The 19,474-nt window shown below is 40.6% G+C and overlaps 1 protein-coding gene across 10 annotated transcripts; it reads left to right on the forward strand.

The window, feature by feature from the left end:
* Positions 1 to 16,972, forward strand: DDX3X (DEAD-box helicase 3 X-linked). 10 transcript variants are annotated; one of them, XM_055267485.2, is made up of 17 exons: positions 1 to 986; positions 4,096 to 4,153; positions 5,714 to 5,761; positions 8,230 to 8,362; positions 9,241 to 9,399; positions 9,484 to 9,583; positions 9,965 to 10,100; positions 10,484 to 10,569; positions 10,780 to 10,878; positions 10,990 to 11,150; positions 11,922 to 12,066; positions 12,146 to 12,290; positions 12,970 to 13,151; positions 13,246 to 13,363; positions 13,598 to 13,751; positions 14,057 to 14,196; positions 14,385 to 16,972. In XM_055267485.2, exons 1-17 carry the CDS (start codon positions 942 to 944, stop codon positions 14,462 to 14,464), a joined length of 1,989 nt encoding a protein of 662 aa, XP_055123460.1. In that variant the 5' UTR covers positions 1 to 941; the 3' UTR covers positions 14,465 to 16,972. The 10 variants fall into 10 exon arrangements, with proteins under 10 accessions (XP_055123460.1, XP_055123465.1, XP_063490599.1 ...); XM_055267490.2 differs by having other exon boundaries at positions 20 to 986; positions 13,670 to 13,751; XM_063634529.1 differs by having other exon boundaries at positions 20 to 986; positions 13,670 to 13,751; positions 14,060 to 14,196.
* Positions 16,973 to 19,474: the final 2,502 nt, after the last annotated feature.

Raw genomic sequence — 19,474 nt, forward strand, 5'->3', positions numbered from 1 at the left:
GAAGGTGTCCGGCCACCTGCGCGCGCCGCCGGCTCCCCTCCATTTCCCCCCGACTCCTGCCCCGGTCACCATCCTACCCTCCTCCCTCCTCCTTTCCCCTTCCTCCGCTCCCCTCTTTTCCTTCCCCCTCCTCCCTTTCCCTCTGTTCTCTCCTCCTCTTCCCCTCCCCCGTCCCGAGCACTCTATATTCAAGCCACCGTTTCCTGCTTCACAAAATGGCCACCGCACGCGACACCTACGGTCACGTGGCCTGCCGCCCTCTCGGTTTCGGGACTCTGCCTAGCTCCGACTTCGGGGAGGCTACACGCGGAAGAGCGAGGGCAGATTAGACCGGAGAAATCCCACCACATCTCCAAGCCCGGGAACTGAGAGGGGAAGAAGAGTGAAGGCCAGTGTTAGGAAAAAAAAACAAAACAAAAAAAACGAAAAACGAAAGCTGAGTGCATAGAGTTGGAAAGGGGAGCAAATGCATAAGGTTGGAAAGGGGAGCGAAGAGGCCTAGGTTAACATTTTCAGGCCTCTTAGCTGGTGGAAAGCGGGAGACACAACTTCTCGCGAGATCTCGAGAATTCCGAGGCTGAGACTAGGGTTTTAGCGGAGAGCACGGGAAGTGTAGGTCGAGAGAACTGGGACAGCATTTGGCGCCCTAACCTCCAAGGCAGGACTGCTAGGGGCGACGGGACTAAGTAGGAAATCCCGTGAGGTTAGACCTGAGGGAGCGCGCAGTAGCCGGGCAGAAGTCGCCGCGACAGGGAATTGCGGTGTGAGAGGGAGGGCACACGTTGTACGTGCTGACGTAGCCGGCTTTCGAGCGGGTATATTAGATCCGTGGCCGCGCGGTGCGCTCCAGAGCCGCAGTTCTCCCGTGAGAGGGCCTTCGCGGTGGAACAAACACACTCGCTTAGCAGCAGAAGACTCCGAGTTCTCGGTACTCTTCAGGGATGAGTCATGTGGCGGTGGAAAATGCGCTCGGGCTGGACCAGCAGGTGAGCCGCAAGGACCCCACCGGGCTGGCTCTTGCGTGAATCCCTCCCCTGACCTAACCTGGCTAATGGCGCAGCGCTAACCGGCACCCTTACTTTTCATTTCCTGGGTGCCCCGGGCTGGCGGGTGTGAGTGCCCCGGGGCTATGGAGGGACAGGAGTGTTGGTTGGGGCTGTCGCCCGGGCCCGGTCTCGGCCCGCTGTATTGTCCCTGGGACGAGCACAATGGCGGCTTTTGTGTGTGCGTGCGCAGGCAGCGGAGGGGGAGGGAGTGCGCGCGCTCTCGCGGGGACGCGCATGCGCGAATCCCGACTGATTAGTGACCCGGGGGGGTTTGCGGGAGTGCGTAGCGCGGCGGGACACAACTGGAGGCCTTTTTGGCCTGGAGGGCTGCGGCCTTCATGGCTGGCGCAGCCTGGATTCCCGTCCGGAGGACCCGGCGGCATCCGGTGTTTGCGTGCCTGCGAGCAAGGGGTAGAACGCGGCCCAGGAATGTGGGAGGGGGCGGGGAGGGGGGGTGGCCTTTGCTCGGGGTAATGGCGGCGGCCTCTTTTGTGTGGTGCTGGGCGGCGCTGTGGCTCACTCCCGGGAGACGGCGGGTCTCGGGCGGGCGAAGGCCTGGAAAGGAGGATGGAATGGGTTTCTTGTTTTTCCCAGGTTCCTTCCGCAGGCTCTTTCGCTTCAGCCCAGGTTCCGCAGGGTCCGGGGGCCCTGCGCCGCAGCCGGGGAGGCTGCGTTTCCGGAGTGGAAAGTTTTGTGACGCAGAAGATTGGGGAGGAGTGGGGGAGGGGTGGGGGCGGGGAGGGGAGGCAGGAATGGGCCGCTGCGCGCAGGGCTCTGGAGATAGAGGTTGGACGCGGCGGGGAGGTTAGGGAGCCAGCGAGGCGCTTTCTCCTCCTTGCTTGCCCCAGATTGTCCCTGTGTGGTGTGTTAGCCGGGAGTCCTGCGTTGTCTTTCTGGGGTGGAGGGGTCATCGCGGTTTGTGGGAGTGTTTTCATGTTAGTGACTGTGATCCAGGAATCCGCCATTGGAAAAACACCCGGCTGAGGGGGGAAGTAAACAGTTTTGTTGTTGACTTGTTGCTGCCTGTGGAGTAGAATCTTGCAATGGGTCCGAGGCCCCCGGGTCTTTTCTCTTAGCCAGAATCCCCTCTTCTAAGGGTTTAGGGGCAGAGGAGAGAAAGATGTGTGATCCGAGAGGAGAAGGTTATGGTCTTTGGTGGCAGGAAGTCTGCATCCCACCGCAGCAGTGGCACCAGGCTTCAGATAAGCTCTTGTGTGGGTTATGCGGAACCTTTAAATAAACTTCTGTTTACAGTGATTAGGGGAGCGTTGATTTCACAAACTTCGGAATAATCCTGAGACGAAGTTTAGTGGCACAAATTAATTGAATACATATTTTAATGTAGTCATATGTAATATTTTTTAGGAATTGATCTGTTCCTTTGGAAGCATTTTCTACCCGTTAATGAACCAATTATATTAAATCCACTAATTGCTGACACTTCATATGTTGAATTGAACACAGGCATTTTAACAATCTACCAGCAGCACAGAATATTTCCAGTTTTACCATTTTCCATTTAGGTATAGTGTCCTTTTAAGGATACTAGGCACCAGTGAACCTTATTTAAAAAGCAAAATTGTACTATAACAAGTGCAAAAGGAAAGTTTGTGTTCCTACCGTGCTTTAAAGTATTAACGGTAGCAAGAGAAAGCGCGGTGGTGTTTTTGCTCATAGAAATTCTGGAAATTAGGTGCCTGAAGTCTTACACTCATTTTTTTAAAGTATAGCATCTGCTTCCAGTTTTCAGTGACTCCATTGATGATGCATGCAGTTTGGCAGTATCATACTGAGCTTTAAACAAGATTTATAAACATGGTATGTAGTGCATCTTTTGCAAACAGGTTGGCAACGGTACTGTGTGACTTGGTCTTTTGTGGCTTTTTGAAGAAAAATGAAACACTTTGCCTCTACAGTTTTTTCCCCCAACTACTTGTGAGTAGTTCTTGGTTGTAAAACGTTTTGAAGGTAGTACATAACCCTTTTCTAGAATGAAGAGGCTTTTGAGGTACCAGTGTAAAAGGATAGGTAGAAATAGAGATGAAAGGCACTAAGATGTCCTACTCTTTAAGAGCATTGAACGCCAGTTGTGCCATTTATTCAAAGTCATCTTTGAACTTACGTTAAAGTGGGGTAATAAACAGGTAACTACTTCAGGCCGGGCTCATGCTTGTAATCCCAGTGCTTTGGGAGGCCAAGGCAGGTGGTTCACCTGACCTGAGGTCAGGAGACCAGCCTGGGCAACATGGCGAAACCCCGTCTTTACTAAAAGTACAAAAAGTAGCCTAGTGTGGTGGCGCATCCCTGTAATCCCAGCTACTCGGGGAGGCGGAGGTTGCAGTGAGCCGAGATCACACCACTGAATTCCAGCCTGGATGACAGAGGGAGACTGTCTCAAAAAAAAAAAAAAAAAAAAAGTCAAAACTACTTCAGAGTTGTGCTTAACATAGTATTCTGTAAGTGGTAGATATATTGCTATTTTTTGGTTCTTAAGAGTACTACCCGAGTAGAAATACTTGGGCAATATTTAGGGATGAAGTACCTAAAGAACGGCCAATTCAAAATTTGTCCTGACATTTTTCAGGTGTGCATTTTAGGTTTAAAATACCAAGTATTACAGAAAGTTGGCATTGGAAACATTTATAACCGGCACTAAAACGAATCCCTTATCTATTTGACATTGAAGAATAATTTTGAGATTTCAGTGTAAGCTTTAGTTTGGTGATTACGGAGCCTGTGCTATGGAACATGTTAGTGAAAATTTACTTTGAATGAATGAATTAAATTTGGACAGTTTCTACTGAATAGCACAAGCATCTTGGTGTGCCGCCTTCTGTAGCATATACAATAGTAATATTGCATTTGTTTACAGCATTGCAGACTTGAAAGCATTCTTAGTCACATTCTCATTAAGAGTTGGGTATCAGCCCTGTGAGGTGGACTGGGCAACTACTTGAATGCAGTACTAGCAAATGCTAGAGGGCAGGACTAGTTTTCTTTAATGTAGTATTTGAGCACATGGGGTGCTAACCATCTCTCTCTCTTCTAGTTTGCTGGCCTAGACCTGAACTCTTCAGATAATCAGAGTGGAGGAAGTACAGCCAGCAGTAAGTAAAACATCTTATGGATTTATTGAATATTAGAGCTTAATATGTTAAGATTTCATTGGGCTTATTTAAAATTTAAGAAATTTGTCTTTCAATTTTTACTGCTTAAAGAATTATGTAGTCTTTGTGTTACAGAATAGTGTAATACTTAGTGATCAATCTAAAGCACGTTGCTTTTTTTTTTTTTTTTTTGAGATGGAGCTTTGCTCTTGTTGCCCAGGTTGGAGTGCAATGGTGTGATCTCGGCTCACCGCAGTCTCTGCCTCTGGGTTCAAGCGATTCTCCTGCCTCAGCCTCCCGAGTAGCTGTGCCTTTCTGATAATAAAACATCAATGACTAGCTGGTTCTCTTGAGTAAAAGCAGCTAATCATTGGAAAGAACCTTATTATATCAAATTATCTCTAGTTTTTGTCCATTATAAATCCTGAGCCCAGTTTAGAGGTGATGGGAATGTGTCCCTGTTAACTGACTATATTTATTAAATTGAATTAAGGGAATGTGCATTTCATTGGTTATAGCTACTCCTTTCTCCTGAAGAACAGAAGACTACTGAATTTTGGATTGGTGGTTAGGTTAGGTTTTCAAATGTGTCATTTCTTTTAAAAAGGCATTAGAAAAGTTGCTTTTTTTCTTTAAGGAGGGTTATTTAGAGACTTGTTAGAGGTTAGTGTTAAGGTAGGGGATCTTGGTGGTTTATTATAAGGGCAATAGACCCTTATTTTTAGCTCAGGTCTCTTCCTACTTATTAAAACAAAAGTGAGTATGGGCTATGATGTGTCCTCATTTTTAGGCAAGAACAGCTTCACTGGGCACAAAATTACTTCGTGTTTGCTTTAACTTTCACCTTATTTGTCATGCTAAGAATCTTTTAGGAACTGATTGTCCTAATAGAGATTTTTAAAAATGTTTAATTCAGTCTAGAAGTGAAAAAGAAAGTTAAATGACATGTTTACTAGTTATAAAGCAAATTTATTTGGGTTTATATTTGCTTTTTTTGCTTATCCGTATTCTAGGCTGTACTCCTGCTCGCATACAGAGCAACTGTCAACTTTCCTTAAACTCAGCAAGCCCCAAATTAAAACCTGCAATTCCTTGAAATTAACTCCCTTTTGCAGCTTTTCCTTGTATATTTATTGTATGTTTTGCAACTTACTGGCATAGAAACAAAAGATTGTGAGATATGTTACATGAGTAATCTTAAATTGTTACAGTAATACTTAATGCCTTTGTTGACAGTTTTGATGACAGTTCTCTTAAATCTAGCAGGCCTTAAAAAAATCACATTAAATGACCACTAGTGGCTAAATGTGCTCAATTTGTGGATTTCAACTATTAGGTTCCAAATCAGCTTTTTTTAACCAAACTCCTTTCAGAGTTCTCCTTATGAAGCAGTAACCCATTTAAAATTACATTCTTATTTTTCCCCCGTCAATGTCCAGGTAAGTAATCAGATTGGAAGGCTGGAGATTTTAATTTCCCAGAACCATTTTTTAGTAACAGAAATTTAAATGGAAGATTTTTTGGCATTTAATTATATATGTATATGTATTTTTTTTTTAGAAGGGCGCTATATTCCTCCTCATTTAAGGAACCGAGAAGCTACTAAAGGTAGGTCCTCACAAGTAACTTCGTAGGTCTATTTTTTGCCTCCTTTAGAAGTTAGTAAAGCCTAAGGAAAATTAGGCATTTGGGGGAAGTCTAAACATTGTGGTGTTCTTCTATGCTTCTGTCAGCCTTGGTTCAAATATTAGAGCTTAATAATTTTGGAAGAACTCATCTAATGTTACACAGTGGGAAATTCGGCATTCCTATGTCAAACTGTTCTGACGCCAAGGGCATGGTTTTGTACAGTTTCACTAGTCTTGTGCTGAATCTGTAATCATTTACAGCATGGTTTTAGTTAGGAAGAGGTGGGTGCTGTACTGTGTAAACCAAGCTGTATAATGATAACGTGTTTATTTCTGTTGGCAAAGTTGCCGGAAATGAGGATGGGCTTATCATAGAAAAGTTAACAAGTTACAGCATTGGAAGTGATTCTCTGGTTTCATCTCCTTGCCTTGCTGCTTTTGAAAGGTTTTGTCCAAAATGTATTACGATATCTGGTGTCTTTTCCCATTGTAATTGTAATGTAGCGATAGATAACAGCTAGTATATGTTTCATATTATGAGACAGCTGTTCGGGTGTTTTATATTCTGTAAAATAGACCATCCAAAATTTGGAGGAAAAGGGTAAGTCAGGAAAACCAAAGATGAGGAGGGAACATACTGTATAAAGAAGGCAGATAGGAAGAGTGGAGAGTCCACAGGGGAGCACGTGGTTTGCTGCTGTTCCTCCATCTCCATATGTAGTCTGTATTACCTTCACTGTCCTGGCAGTGCATGGATATAAAATCTGTATTATTTCTACCAGAAGATGACTTTGGCATTTTATATATATATATATATATATATTTTTTTTTTTTTTTTTTTTTTTTTTTTTTTTTTTTTTTGAGACGGAGCCTCGCTCTGCTGCTGAGGCTGGAGTGCAGTGGCGCGGGCTCAATGCAACCTCCGCCTCCTGGGTTCAAGTGATTCTCCTGCCTCAGCCTCCCAAGTAGCTGGGATCACAGGCATGCGCCACCACGCCCAGCTAATTTTTGTATATTTAGTAGAGACGGGGTTTTGCCTTGTTGCCCAGGCTGGTCTCGAACTCCTGACCTCAAGTGATCTACCCGCCTCAGCCTCCCAAAGTGTTGGGATTACAGGCGTGAGCCACCATGCCTGGCTGGGATTATATTCTTTTTAGGGGAGGTTATTTTGGAATTTGTCTTTATCATCATAGATGTTCTCAATATTCCTAGTATACTAGCTAGAATTGACCCTCGTGTATATGGCAGTATCATAGAGGTTTTAGAGCTGGAAGAGATCTGGCAATCTAACTTAACTCTTTCTTGCTAGCAAAGGCTGTTGGTCACCTGACTAGCCTAACGGTAGGAGGTAGAAGGCAGAAGGAAAGTAACTGAATTCAGAAGCTGTTTCTGACTATTTAATAAGGTGTTGCTGAAGCTAGTTAAACCCTCTACCTGTCTTTGGGCTAATTTACATGTTTGTCATCCCCTTACCTAGATATTTATAGCTGTACCCAGGAACCTTGTCTATACTGAGAATATATAGTGATGAGGGTTTTTCTTTTTCCCAGGTATATTCCTGATTGTCATCAAGCTTATAGTAGTAGATGAACCACTAAAATAATAGTATGATTTGACATTAGTGTTCTTGTACTTTATACTATTGAAACTGAAAAATACTGTATTAAACCAAGTAATCTGACAGTCTAAGAATGTTCTAAATGAATACCATCTCCAAGAAACATGGAAACAATGGTAACTGTTTCCTAGTAAACTCATTCACACCTATAAAATGAATGGAAATTAAATTGTTATGGTCACACAACATCATAATGTGTTACAGGCAAAGCTGTTGACCACTTAGAGGTAGTATTAATTCAAAAACATTCTTAGACTGTCAGATTGCTTGATTTAGTGTAGAGTAATTTTTTTTTTTTTTTTTTTTTTTTGAGACAAGGGTGTTTCACTCTTGCTTCCCGTGCTGGAGTGCAGTGGCGCAATCTTGGCTTACTGCAACCTCCGCCTCCTGGGTTCAAGTGATTCTCCTGCCTCAGCCTCCTGAGTAGCTGGGATTACAGACATGGGCCACCACGCCCGGCTAATTTTGTATATTTAGTAGAGACGGGGTTTCTCCATGTTGGTCAGGCTAGTCTTGAACTCCTGACCTCAGGTGACCTGCCCGCCTCCGCCTCCCAAAGTGCTGGGATTACAGGCGTGAGCCACCATGCCCGGCCAGTTGACAGTATTTTCTAGTGGGGAGAATTAAAGAAAAACTTTCTCTTGGTGTAAACCAGCTTTAAATCTTGGTTCTCTTACAGCGCCGTGGTAGGAATACCTTGAGATTGAACCTCGAGCCCACAGAGATAAGATGTCAGTGGAGGCTTTCAAATTCAGAAAGATTGATAATACCTTAATATGGTTCCTATTTCTAATTAATAATAAAATGTATTTGTGCTTTTTTAATCGAAGGTTTCTACGATAAAGACAGTTCAGGGTGGAGTTCTAGCAAAGATAAGGATGCGTATAGCAGTTTTGGATCTCGTAGTGATTCAAGAGGGAAGTCTAGCTTCTTCAGTGATCGTGGAAGTGGATCAAGGGGAAGGTAAGTGATTTCTTGTCTTATCACCTTATGTGTATGTATAATAACAGTTTAATAAGTTGTTATCCTGACCACCTGTTTGGATGTTAAGCATTATGTCTGTTTGGTCATTGTATTTTCTTAGCCGTAAGAGGCTTTTACTAAATTGAACCTGTTACTTAGAAATTAGATGAAAATAGGAATATGCTCATTGGCATAATGAAATGAGTTATTCTATTTCTCAAGTTTTATATGTTCTACTTAAAAGAGTAAGTTCATCTAGTGAATGGCCTAATTTAGTTGGGATTTTTGTGGACTCTATAACAATTTCTAAACACCTTGTATTTTTGATTACACAAGTGTGGTGAACTGACCCCACGTGCCTAATAGCTGTGGTTAGTCCTGTGTCCTGATTTTTCGCAAACAGGTCTAAAACTCTTAAAAACATCTTAGTTCAGGTAAGGATTATTTTCTACCTTTTATCCAAAGTCTGTCACACAAGTGAATTGTCCTTTAAGTGACATCCTAGTATAACTAGGACGATTGATATTTGGTGTGCTATTTTCTTCTTTTCCCTACCATTAAATATATTTGGATGAGCACTTTAAATGAAGGTTGTGAGCTGTGTGCCGATTTCAAATAAAATCCTTATTCTTAAATTTGGGATCTGTGAGGCCTTTTAGGCTGTACAATTTTATAGAAATGTAAAGATTAGTGATTTTAGAAAATGAGGTTATGTAAATGATGTTGGTTAGAGAGACTTATTTGTCAACTCAGAATTGGATTGTTGACATCCTTATAGTTAGCCATAACTTAAGTCTCCAGATACAGTTCTAGAGTAGGGTTAAGAATCTGATAATGGTTAAATGATATGATTCTGATTAATTGCTTGTGCTGTTCAGGTTTGATGATCGTGGACGGAGTGATTATGACGGCATTGGCAGCCGTGGTGACAGAAGTGGCTTTGGCAAATTTGAACGTGGTGGAAACAGTCGCTGGTGTGACAAATCAGATGAAGATGATTGGTCAAAACCACTCCCACCAAGTGAACGCTTGGAACAGTAAGTTTTTGAAGTGTATGTTACTTGTGATGAAGCCTTACTTAGCTAGTATAACAAATGAACTTATCCATCTTTTGATTTGAGGGAACTCTTTTCTGGAGGCAACACTGGGATTAATTTTGAGAAATATGATGACATTCCAGTTGAGGCAACAGGCAACAACTGTCCTCCACATATTGAAAGTGTAAGTATTTTTGCTTGACTTTTTTAAGACACAGAAAGGTGTAAATGTTTTCATGGTACGTTAGAATGTGAGATGGGCTTCATAAAGTCATGTAGACCAGAGGCTTCATAGATTTGTGGAAAAGGAGAAGTTGAGTTCAGTGTCACCATTATGAATAATTTATTACCTAAAATAGAAAATGGGTCAAACATAGGAACAACCCAAAGTCTTTTCCAATGTGCAGTAAGCCTGGGGGTTGGTTTTTCTCAAAGTATAATGTGGTAATTTTACTTAAACTATAAACTGAGTTACAAATCAGCTGTTGGTTGGTTGTTTCCATTATTAGTATACAACAGAAATAGCTCTAGATGGCATTTCTAACCCCATTGAATTTCTTAACAGTTCAGTGATGTTGAGATGGGAGAAATTATCATGGGAAACATTGAGCTTACTCGTTATACTCGCCCAACTCCAGTGCAAAAGCATGCTATTCCTATTATCAAAGAGAAAAGAGACTTGATGGCTTGTGCCCAAACAGGTAAGCTCAGCTCATAAGAGTAAAACATTATCATATTTCTTCTGTAAAGGACTAGACAATAAAATATTTTATTTTTTATGGGTCATGCAGTTTTGCAGCTGCTCAGCGCTGCTATTGGACTGTGAAAGAAGCCATAGATGATACATAAATTATTGGTTATGGCTGTATTCCATAAGAGCTTTATTTATAAAAATAGCAGGCTTTATTTACAAAAATAGTCTGTTTGCTGACTCCTCTTAGAGGTGGAGCAGAGAAGCCACTTTTTGGAAAACTTAAGCATAAACTAAAAGTACTAATTACTAGTAATAGGGTAGTTAAAAAATACTGTCATCTACCAATGTCTGTTTAAAAGTAATGAGCAGGATTTGTTTGTTTTTGAACAGGGTCTGGAAAAACTGCAGCATTTCTCTTGCCCATCTTGAGTCAGATTTATTCTGATGGTCCAGGCGAGGCTTTGAGGGCCATGAAGGTAGATGTTTCTTTATAAAATGGGAAATTATTGTAGAACTTTGTAGGTGGCCATTGAGAGGGCTTTCTAAATGATGCTAAGACTTAAGTAGAATGAAAACCAGTTTTCAAGTGTAATCTGTGATCTATAAATTACAAGAGGGAATTATGTTGTGATGAACTTTTCAAACAGGGTAGGTAGAGTTAACTTAAAAATTAACTTATTTCTTAGGAAAATGGAAGGTATGGGCGCCGCAAACAATACCCAATCTCCTTGGTATTAGCACCAACAAGAGAGTTGGCAGTACAGATCTACGAGGAAGCCAGAAAAGTAAGTATGAGTTCCAGTGATTATTAGCTTTTTCATTGATTCTAATTAAATGTTTTATGAACATGTAAAAATTTTGACCTTGAAGTTCATAACATTTTTTTTTGCTTATAGTTTTCATACCGATCTAGAGTTCGTCCTTGCGTGGTTTATGGTGGTGCCGATATTGGTCAGCAGATTCGAGACTTGGAACGTGGATGCCATTTGTTAGTAGCCACTCCAGGACGTCTAGTGGATATGATGGAAAGAGGAAAGATTGGATTAGACTTTTGCAAGTATGTTTTGTTTTGTTTTTGTTTGTTTTGTTTTGTTTGTTTGTTTTTGGCAGAGTTTTGCTCTTGTTGCCCAGGCTGGAGTGCCATGGTGCGATCTCGGCTCACCGCAACCTCTGCCTCCCGGGTTCAAGCCATTCTCCTGCCTCAGCCTCCCAAGTAGCTGGGATTACAGGCATGTGCCACCACACCCGGCTAATTTTTGTATTTTTAGTAGAGATGGGGTTTCTCCATGTTGGTCAGGCTGTTCTCGAACTCCCGACCTCAGGTGATCCGCCTGCCTTGGCCTCCCAAAGTGCTGGGATTATAGGCGTGAGCCATCGCGCCCGGCCAAGTATGTTAATTTTTAAATGTATGGGATGCAGTATTAAAGTTACTGCCCATTAGTTTTGTGGTGGTGGTAACATTGTCTAAATGTTAAGGCTGAGAAGTGATGTATTTCAGACATCTAACTTTTACAAAAAGCTTGTTCATTGTAATTTTAATGTTGAAAAATCAGTAACATCTTGGTTGAGGCTTAGAATGATCAGCTCGTGGGACAGTCAACTAGGATGGGCTAATTTGGCTGTGTAATCTTGAATGACTTAGGTAGTGGCAAGAATCCTGTGCTGTGTCTGTAAAATTATGCAGTATGAGGCACCACCTTAATGAATACATAATTGTGATAACTTATACAATTGTAATTGTAATTATACTAACAGCCATACTAAAACCATCTTGATTTCTCCTCAAATTCTCAACTCAGGCTTGTTTTTTTTTTTCATGACATGACAGATACTTGGTGTTAGATGAAGCTGATCGGATGTTGGATATGGGGTTTGAGCCTCAGATTCGTAGAATAGTTGAACAAGATACTATGCCTCCAAAGGGTGTCCGCCACACTATGATGTTTAGTGCTACTTTTCCTAAGGAAATACAGGTACTGTTTGATGTTGCAAATTTTATTTATTTAGAAATTTGTTTATCTCAGGTAATAATAAAAAAATTTTTTCTTTCAGATGCTGGCTCGTGATTTCTTAGATGAATATATCTTCTTGGCTGTAGGAAGAGTTGGCTCTACCTCTGAAAACATCACACAGAAAGTAGTTTGGGTGGAAGAATCAGACAAACGGTCATTTCTGCTTGACCTCCTAAATGCAACAGGTAACATTATGAATTTTTTATTTTTTTAGACATGGGGTTTCTCTTTGTTGCCCAGGCTGGAGTGCAGGGGTTATTCACAGGCGCGATCCCATTACTGATCACCATGGGAGTATTTGACCTGCTCTGTTTCTGACCTGGGCTGGTTCACACCTCCTTAGGCAACCTGGTGCTTCCTTGCTTCTGGGAGGTTGCCATGTTGATGCCAAACTTAGTGTGGACACCTGATAGGTATAATACACTACAGCCCAGAACTCCTAGACTTAAGACAATCCTCCTGCCTCAGCCTCCAGAGTAGCTGGGACTACAGGCACGCACCACTGCACCCAGCTAAAATGATGAATAATTTCATTGCTCTGGTAATAACCCATTTGGGCTGGGTGCAGTGGTACAGTGCATGTAGTCCCAGCTACTTGGCAGGCTGAGGCTGTAGTATGCCATGATTGCACCTGTGAATGGCCAGTGCACTCCCAGCCTGGGCAATTTAGTGAGACCCCCATCTCTTAAATGTATTTGGATTACCTTTATTACTTTTCCTCCTCAATTCAAAACATGCTGTTTAAAAGCCCGTTTTTGAGAAGATACATATGTATTTTAATTGACACATTAAAATTGTGCGTACATAATTGCAAAGAGAACTAAGCCATATTAGTGACAAAATCCTGTAATTTTTCAATGACAGGCAAGGATTCACTGACCTTAGTGTTTGTGGAGACCAAAAAGGGTGCAGATTCTCTGGAGGATTTCTTATACCATGAAGGATACGCATGTACCAGTATCCATGGAGACCGTTCTCAGAGGGATAGAGAAGAGGCCCTTCACCAGTTCCGCTCAGGAAAAAGCCCAATTCTAGTGGCTACAGCAGTATGTATAGACATCTTCCTTTTATTCAAGTTGAGCATGTTCAAGTATTTGTTTTCTTTTAAGTGGGCCATATCTCATAAAAGTTATTTTCCAGGTAGCAGCAAGAGGACTGGACATTTCAAATGTGAAACATGTTATCAATTTTGACTTGCCAAGTGATATTGAAGAATATGTACATCGTATTGGTCGTACAGGACGTGTAGGAAACCTTGGTAAGTATTTGATTACTTGATGGTTTCATTGGTTTTCGCTGTGATGTGTGCAGGAAAGAACTTGCTAGGATCTAAAATACATTTTTAACAATGAAAGTGACAAAAAAGATTTTGCTCAAAGCACTTGTTTAAACATTGTAATATTTTAAATATTTCTATGTAGGAAAGTAAGAAGAGTAGCGAGTTACTTTATGGAAGATCTTTGTTTATATACTTTTTTGGGAACTCTTTTAGGTCTGGCAACCTCATTCTTTAACGAGAGGAACATAAATATAACTAAGGATTTGTTGGATCTTCTTGTTGAAGCTAAACAAGAAGTGCCGTCTTGGTTAGAAAACATGGCTTATGAACACCACTACAAGGGTAGCAGTCGTGGACGTTCTAAGAGGTGAGGTATAGATGGTATATAATGAGGGGAATGGGTGTTCACTTACAGTTCCTAGTGTTTCCTCTGCATGCATAACGTCCAGGGTTAACTTTACAGTATTTAAAAAGCTTAATCATCTTAGGCTTCCTAGATTCTTTGGTAAGGGGTTGTATTAGAATGGGTGACACTCTATTGGGGAAAATATGGCTGGATGGGGAATTGTTTGAATGGAAAAATTAGAAATTGGTCATTGGGAAGTATGTAAGAGTTGGTTACTTTAGTGGAATTTCATCTTCATGTGAACCAACATAATTTTTTTCTTATAGTAGCAGATTTAGTGGAGGGTTTGGTGCCAGAGACTACCGACAAAGTAGCGGTGCCAGCAGTTCCAGCTTCAGCAGCAGCCGCGCAAACAGCAGCCGCAGTGGCGGAGGTGGCCACGGTAGCAGCAGAGGATTCGGTGGAGGTAGCGTTAATCTGTAACTTCATAGTTTTGGGAAGGGCTTTTTTCCTTTTAGTCATCTTTTTCAAAGCCTAATTAAACCATTTAAGTTCAGCACTATAGAAACTTGATGGCAAAGTACTTAAGGGAAGGATTGTATTTAATGATGGATAACTTCATTAACTTATCTCTCTTTTTAAATCTCTCATTAGGTGGCTATGGAGGCTTTTACAACAGTGATGGATATGGAGGAAATTACAACTCCCAGGGGGTTGACTGGTGGGGTAACTGAGCCTGCTTTGCAGTAGGTCACCCTGCCAAACAAGCTAATATGGAAACCACATGTAACTTAGCCAGACTATACCTTGTGTAGCTTCAAGAACTCGCAGTACATTACCAGCTGTGATTCTCCACTGAAATTTTTTTTTTAAGGGAGCTCAAGGTCACAAGAAGAAATGAAAGGAACAATCAGCAGCCCTGTTCAGAAGGTGGTTTGAAGACTTCATTGCTGTAGTTTGGATTAACTCCCCTCCCGCCTACCCCCATCCCAAACTGCATTTATAATTTTGTGACTGAGGATCATTTGTTTGTTAATGTACTGTGCCTTTAACTTTAGACAACTTTTTATTTTGATGTCCTGTTGGCTCAGTAATGCTCAAGATATCAATTGTTTTGACAAAATAAATTTACTGAACTTGGGCTAAAATCAAACCTTGGCACACAGGTGTGATACAACTTAACAGGAATCATCGATTCATCCATAAATAATATAAGGAAAAACTTATGCGGTAGCCTGCATTAGGGCTTTTTGATACTTGCAGATTGGGGGAAAACAAACAAATGTCTTGAAGCATATTAATGGAATTAGTTTCTAATGTGGCAAACTGTATTAAGTTAAAGTTCTGATTTGCTCACTCTATCCTGGATAGGTATTTAGAACCTGATAGTCTTTAAGCCATTCCAGTCATGATGAGGTGATGTATGAATACATGCATACATTCAAAGCACTGTTTTCAAAGTTAATGCAAGTAAATACAGCAATTCCTCTTTCAACGTTTAGGCAGATCATTAATTATGAGCTAGCCAAATGTGGGCATACTATTACAGGGAAAGTTTAAAGGTCTGATAACTTGAAATAGGTTTTTAGGAGAATTCATCTACTTAGACTTTTTAAATGCCTGCCATAAATGAAATTGAAATGGTAGAATGGCTGACCACAGCAATGACCAGCCCTCATTAGGGCCCTGGATGATTTTTGGTCTAATAACGCATGCTAGTGTTGATGTTTTTTGGTCAAGAGGGTATGAACAGGAAGAATTAAATGCAGCAGGCTTTATTTTAAATGCCGATTCACATTACTCTGTTCAAGCTGCGTTGAGATGTTAAACTGGCTTACTATAGACTTTGTAAAAATGGCTCCAGAAGAGTAACAAACTGAAATCTTTGAGATCACACAGGTTGGAAATATGTACATAACTGCACAAGGTGTCAATTCTGCTCTACAGTGCAGTTTTAGTCAGTTTTAGTTGCATAGGTTTCCATTGTATTTATAGTCTGTTTATGCTAAATCTGGCCAAAGATGAGCATTGTCCACCACTAAAATGCCTCTGCCACTTTGAATTCTGTGCTAATTTTGTGGCCAGAATGCGGTGATCAAAACGCTCCATCTTTTTACAGTGGCATAGGAAGACGGCAAAAATTTCCTAAAGTGCAATAGATTTTCAAGTGTATTGTGCCTTGTTCTAAAACTTTTATTAAGTAGGTGCACTTGACAGTATTGAGGTCATTTGTTATGGTGCTATTTCAATTAGTCTAGGTTTAGGCCCTTGTACATTTTGCCCATAACTTTTTACAAAGTACTTCTTTTATTGCACATTCAGAGAATTTTATATATATGTCTTGTGTGCGTGTCCTTAAACTTCCAATCTTACTTTGTCTCTTGGAGATTGTTGAACGCAGCTTGTCTAGGAAGGGGATGGGACTAGATTCTAAAATTTATTTGGGACCATGGGAATGATAGTTGGGAAGAAAACTATTTGCACACGACAGATTTCTAGATACTTTTTGCTGCTAGTTTTATGTAATATTTATTGAACATTTTGACAAATAATTTATTTTTGTAAGCCTAAAAGTGATTCTTTGAAAGTTTAAAGAAACTTGACCAAAAGACAGTACAAAAACACTGGCACTTGAATGTTGAATGTCACCGTATGCGTGAAATTATATATTTCGGGGTAGTGTGAGCTTTTAATGTTAAGTCATATTAAACTCTTAAGTCAAATTAAGCAGACCCGGCGTTGGCAGTGTAGCCATAACTTTCTGATGTTAGTAAAAACAAAATTGGCGACTTGAAATTAAATCATGCCAAGGTTTTGATACACTTGTCTTAAGATATTAATGAAACACTTCAAAACACTGATGTGAAGTGTCCAGATTCTCAGATGTTTGTTGTGTGAATTTTGTTTAGTTGTGTGTTTTTTTGTTTTTGTTTTTGTTTTTTTTTTTTCAGTGAATGTCTGGCACATTGCAATCCTCAAACATGTGGTTATCTTTGTTGTATTGGCATAATCAGTGACTTGTACATTCAGCAATAGCATTTGAGCAAGTTTTATCAGCAAGCAATATTTTCAGTTAATAAGGTTTCAAAAATCATGTAAGGATTTAAACTTGCTGAATGTAAAGATTGAACCTCAAGTCACTGTAGCTTTAGTAATTGCTTATTGTATTAGTTTAGATGCTAGCACTGCATGTGCTGTGCATATTCTGATTTTATTAAAATAAAAAGTTGAACTGCACAGTCTCCTTTGTTGTTGTCAATTGTGGTTTATTTTCAGAGGTGAAAATAAAGTTGTGCTCTTGCCTGAAAAATTGTAAAATGTTATTTTTTGCTTGTCATCCAGTGCTATTTTTTGAGATGCCTCTTGGATACAGAATGACTCATAAGTATTTGCAATGAAAGATGAAGATGGTATTAGTTTGAAATACAGTGAAACAGGATTTTTGTAATAGATGGAAATCTAAAAGGCCCTTACTGATGTACAGCATGTATTAGAAATTGGCTTATACTTTCAACAATTTGACATGGGTGGGAGTCTCTTTGTTCTTTGAAGTATCCATTATGAAGGATGGTTGAACAGCGGAAGAATGAGCAGGATAAAAGTCAAGTGTGTTTAGTAGTCCAACAAGTGATGGTAAGTATATACTTAGGGAAGGAATCAAGAATGTATTTGGGCCGGGTGTGATGATTACGTAGTCCTATAGTGCCAGCTTACTTGGAAGCTGAGGGGCAGGAAGATTGAGCCCAGGAGTTCAAGTCCAGCCTGTTCAACATATAGCAAGACTTATATCTGGAAAGAAAACAGGCAATAAGACATCTATGCTTACCGTACACTGCTGCGGTAGGCTGCTACCACAAGTGCATAGGTGTTTGGTTAGATTGGGCCATACTAGCAGTTTAATATGTTTCAATCTAATTAATGTGTATTCAGCTTTTGTTTCACTGTAAGTTGAAGGTTTGCAGTATGATTAAGAATTTTTTGCATTGTAAGGAAGTATGGTTCTGGATGATCTTTTTCCAGTCATGAACTCAAGCCTAAGTTTTTAGGGCAGAATTTTGAAACATGGCCATACGTATTTTGAAGATAGAAAAGATGATGGTAGTTGGTACTTGAGTCTCAAAATAAGCATGGAAAGGTTTGGGATTGCTAGATTGAATAGCCGGTGGCTGAAAGTGACTCATGGGAAACGATGCTAAGGAGAGTTCAAGTTCCACTTTATGTGAATGATGAGTGAACATGACAATCTGCTCTGGGGGAACTGCCAAAATTGGAGATTATTTCTAGTCTAGCATGGTTAGGATTATGGTGACAAATTTAGTATGTTTACATACTACATTAATCTGGTTTAATTTTAATTATACTTAAGTGCAGTTGTCACTCTTGGGCACTGTTGATGGGTTTCCTGGATTCTTGGCTGAATTTCAAGATTTTAAAAATGGCTTCATAGGAGCTGTGTCTAACCTTCATGATTAAAATGTTTCCCTTGCTCCTATGCTCTTAAGTGACCTGCTTGAGTGGCCACAGGCTTGCTCTTTGGAGCATGGTGATTAATACATTGCTGATAGGGCCTCACTACTCCCAGAATGCAGAGATACCTACTTACTGTAGGTACAGGGCATTGGAAGTTATAAGACTATCTGGGTTTTGCTTGCTTCTGTTCCATTCTATTTTTAATACAATTCTGGGTATGTTTAAACCTGCTTTGCTTCATGTCCTCATTTCAGTTTATGATCTATTTTTCAGCATGTTTAGTGCCATTGTTTCTAATGTGGCTACTCTTCAATTTCTTCATCATTCATTTTTTTTTTCCTCTGAGTTTTCTCTACGTACACTTGACTGGGTTTTTAGGATAATTCTGAGAAAGGACTTTTTTGACAAAGCACTGTTGTATTATGAAAGGATATTTTGTGACTTGGAAAGATGTTTATCATGGGAGAAAACAAAACGAACCAATACGATTTAAGAGCAGAAAATAGGTGTCCCAAAACAAGATAAAGTCAGCAATTCCACTCCTAGGAGGATTCCACCCAGGAGAAATGAAAATGCTAAGTATGTGAATGTTTTGTAGCATTATTCATCATAACCAAAAAGTGGAAACAAAAATGTCCGTCAACTGGCAAATGGATAAACTAAATATATACATAAAATGAGATACTATCTCCTCTCTATGGGACCAGCCACATCCCCAGTTTCCTCCCCCCCTCTTCAAAGGGTCATTAGGCCTATCAGTACTGTGACATATCTATATTCTAAGGCTTTCTGTGGATGTATATCCAGTTTTAGTCCTTATTTTACTGTGTGAAGCAGATACAATCATGGTTTATTGGATATTTACTGTCTTGTTACATTGAAGATGTTCCATTTTTCGAGAGAAGTAAAGTGCCTCCTATCTTTCGCTGGAAATCCTCCATTCACTTCCTTTTCCACTCATTCTATTCCCAACAGCCCATCTCATTTACCTAACAGTCAACATCAGTGGTATGCAGAATGGTCCCTGAGCCTGTCCTCCAGACCTCAATCACCTGATGGGATCTTTCAGTGCAAGGCGAGGGTTGACAGGGTGCAATCAAAACCTGATTTGGTGTCTGCTTGAGTATTGGCACTGGGAGATGTAGTGATTAATTTAGATTAGTTTTTCCTCTCTTGGAACCTAGCCATTTTCCTTTTGTGTTTCTCCAACTTGGTGTTGCAACAAAGTACCTGGGAAATGATTCTAGGGCAACTCTCCTAACAGGATCCTCCAC

This window comes from Symphalangus syndactylus, chromosome X, assembly GCF_028878055.3.
Source record: "Symphalangus syndactylus isolate Jambi chromosome X, NHGRI_mSymSyn1-v2.1_pri, whole genome shotgun sequence".
Classification (NCBI taxonomy): Eukaryota; Metazoa; Chordata; class Mammalia; order Primates; family Hylobatidae; genus Symphalangus; species Symphalangus syndactylus.

Excerpts from the sequence above, each read along its gene's own strand:
- DDX3X (XM_063634525.1), top strand. The coding sequence starts at position 1,209 with ATGGCGGCTTTTGTGTGTGCGTGCGCAGGCAGCGGAGGGGGAGGGAGT. Across the intron at positions 9,400-9,483 it reads CCAAGTGAACGCTTGGAACA|GGAACTCTTTTCTGGAGGCA; the intron begins GTAAGTTTTTGA and ends TTTTGATTTGAG. Across the intron at positions 13,152-13,245 it reads CAATTCTAGTGGCTACAGCA|GTAGCAGCAAGAGGACTGGA; the intron begins GTATGTATAGAC and ends GTTATTTTCCAG.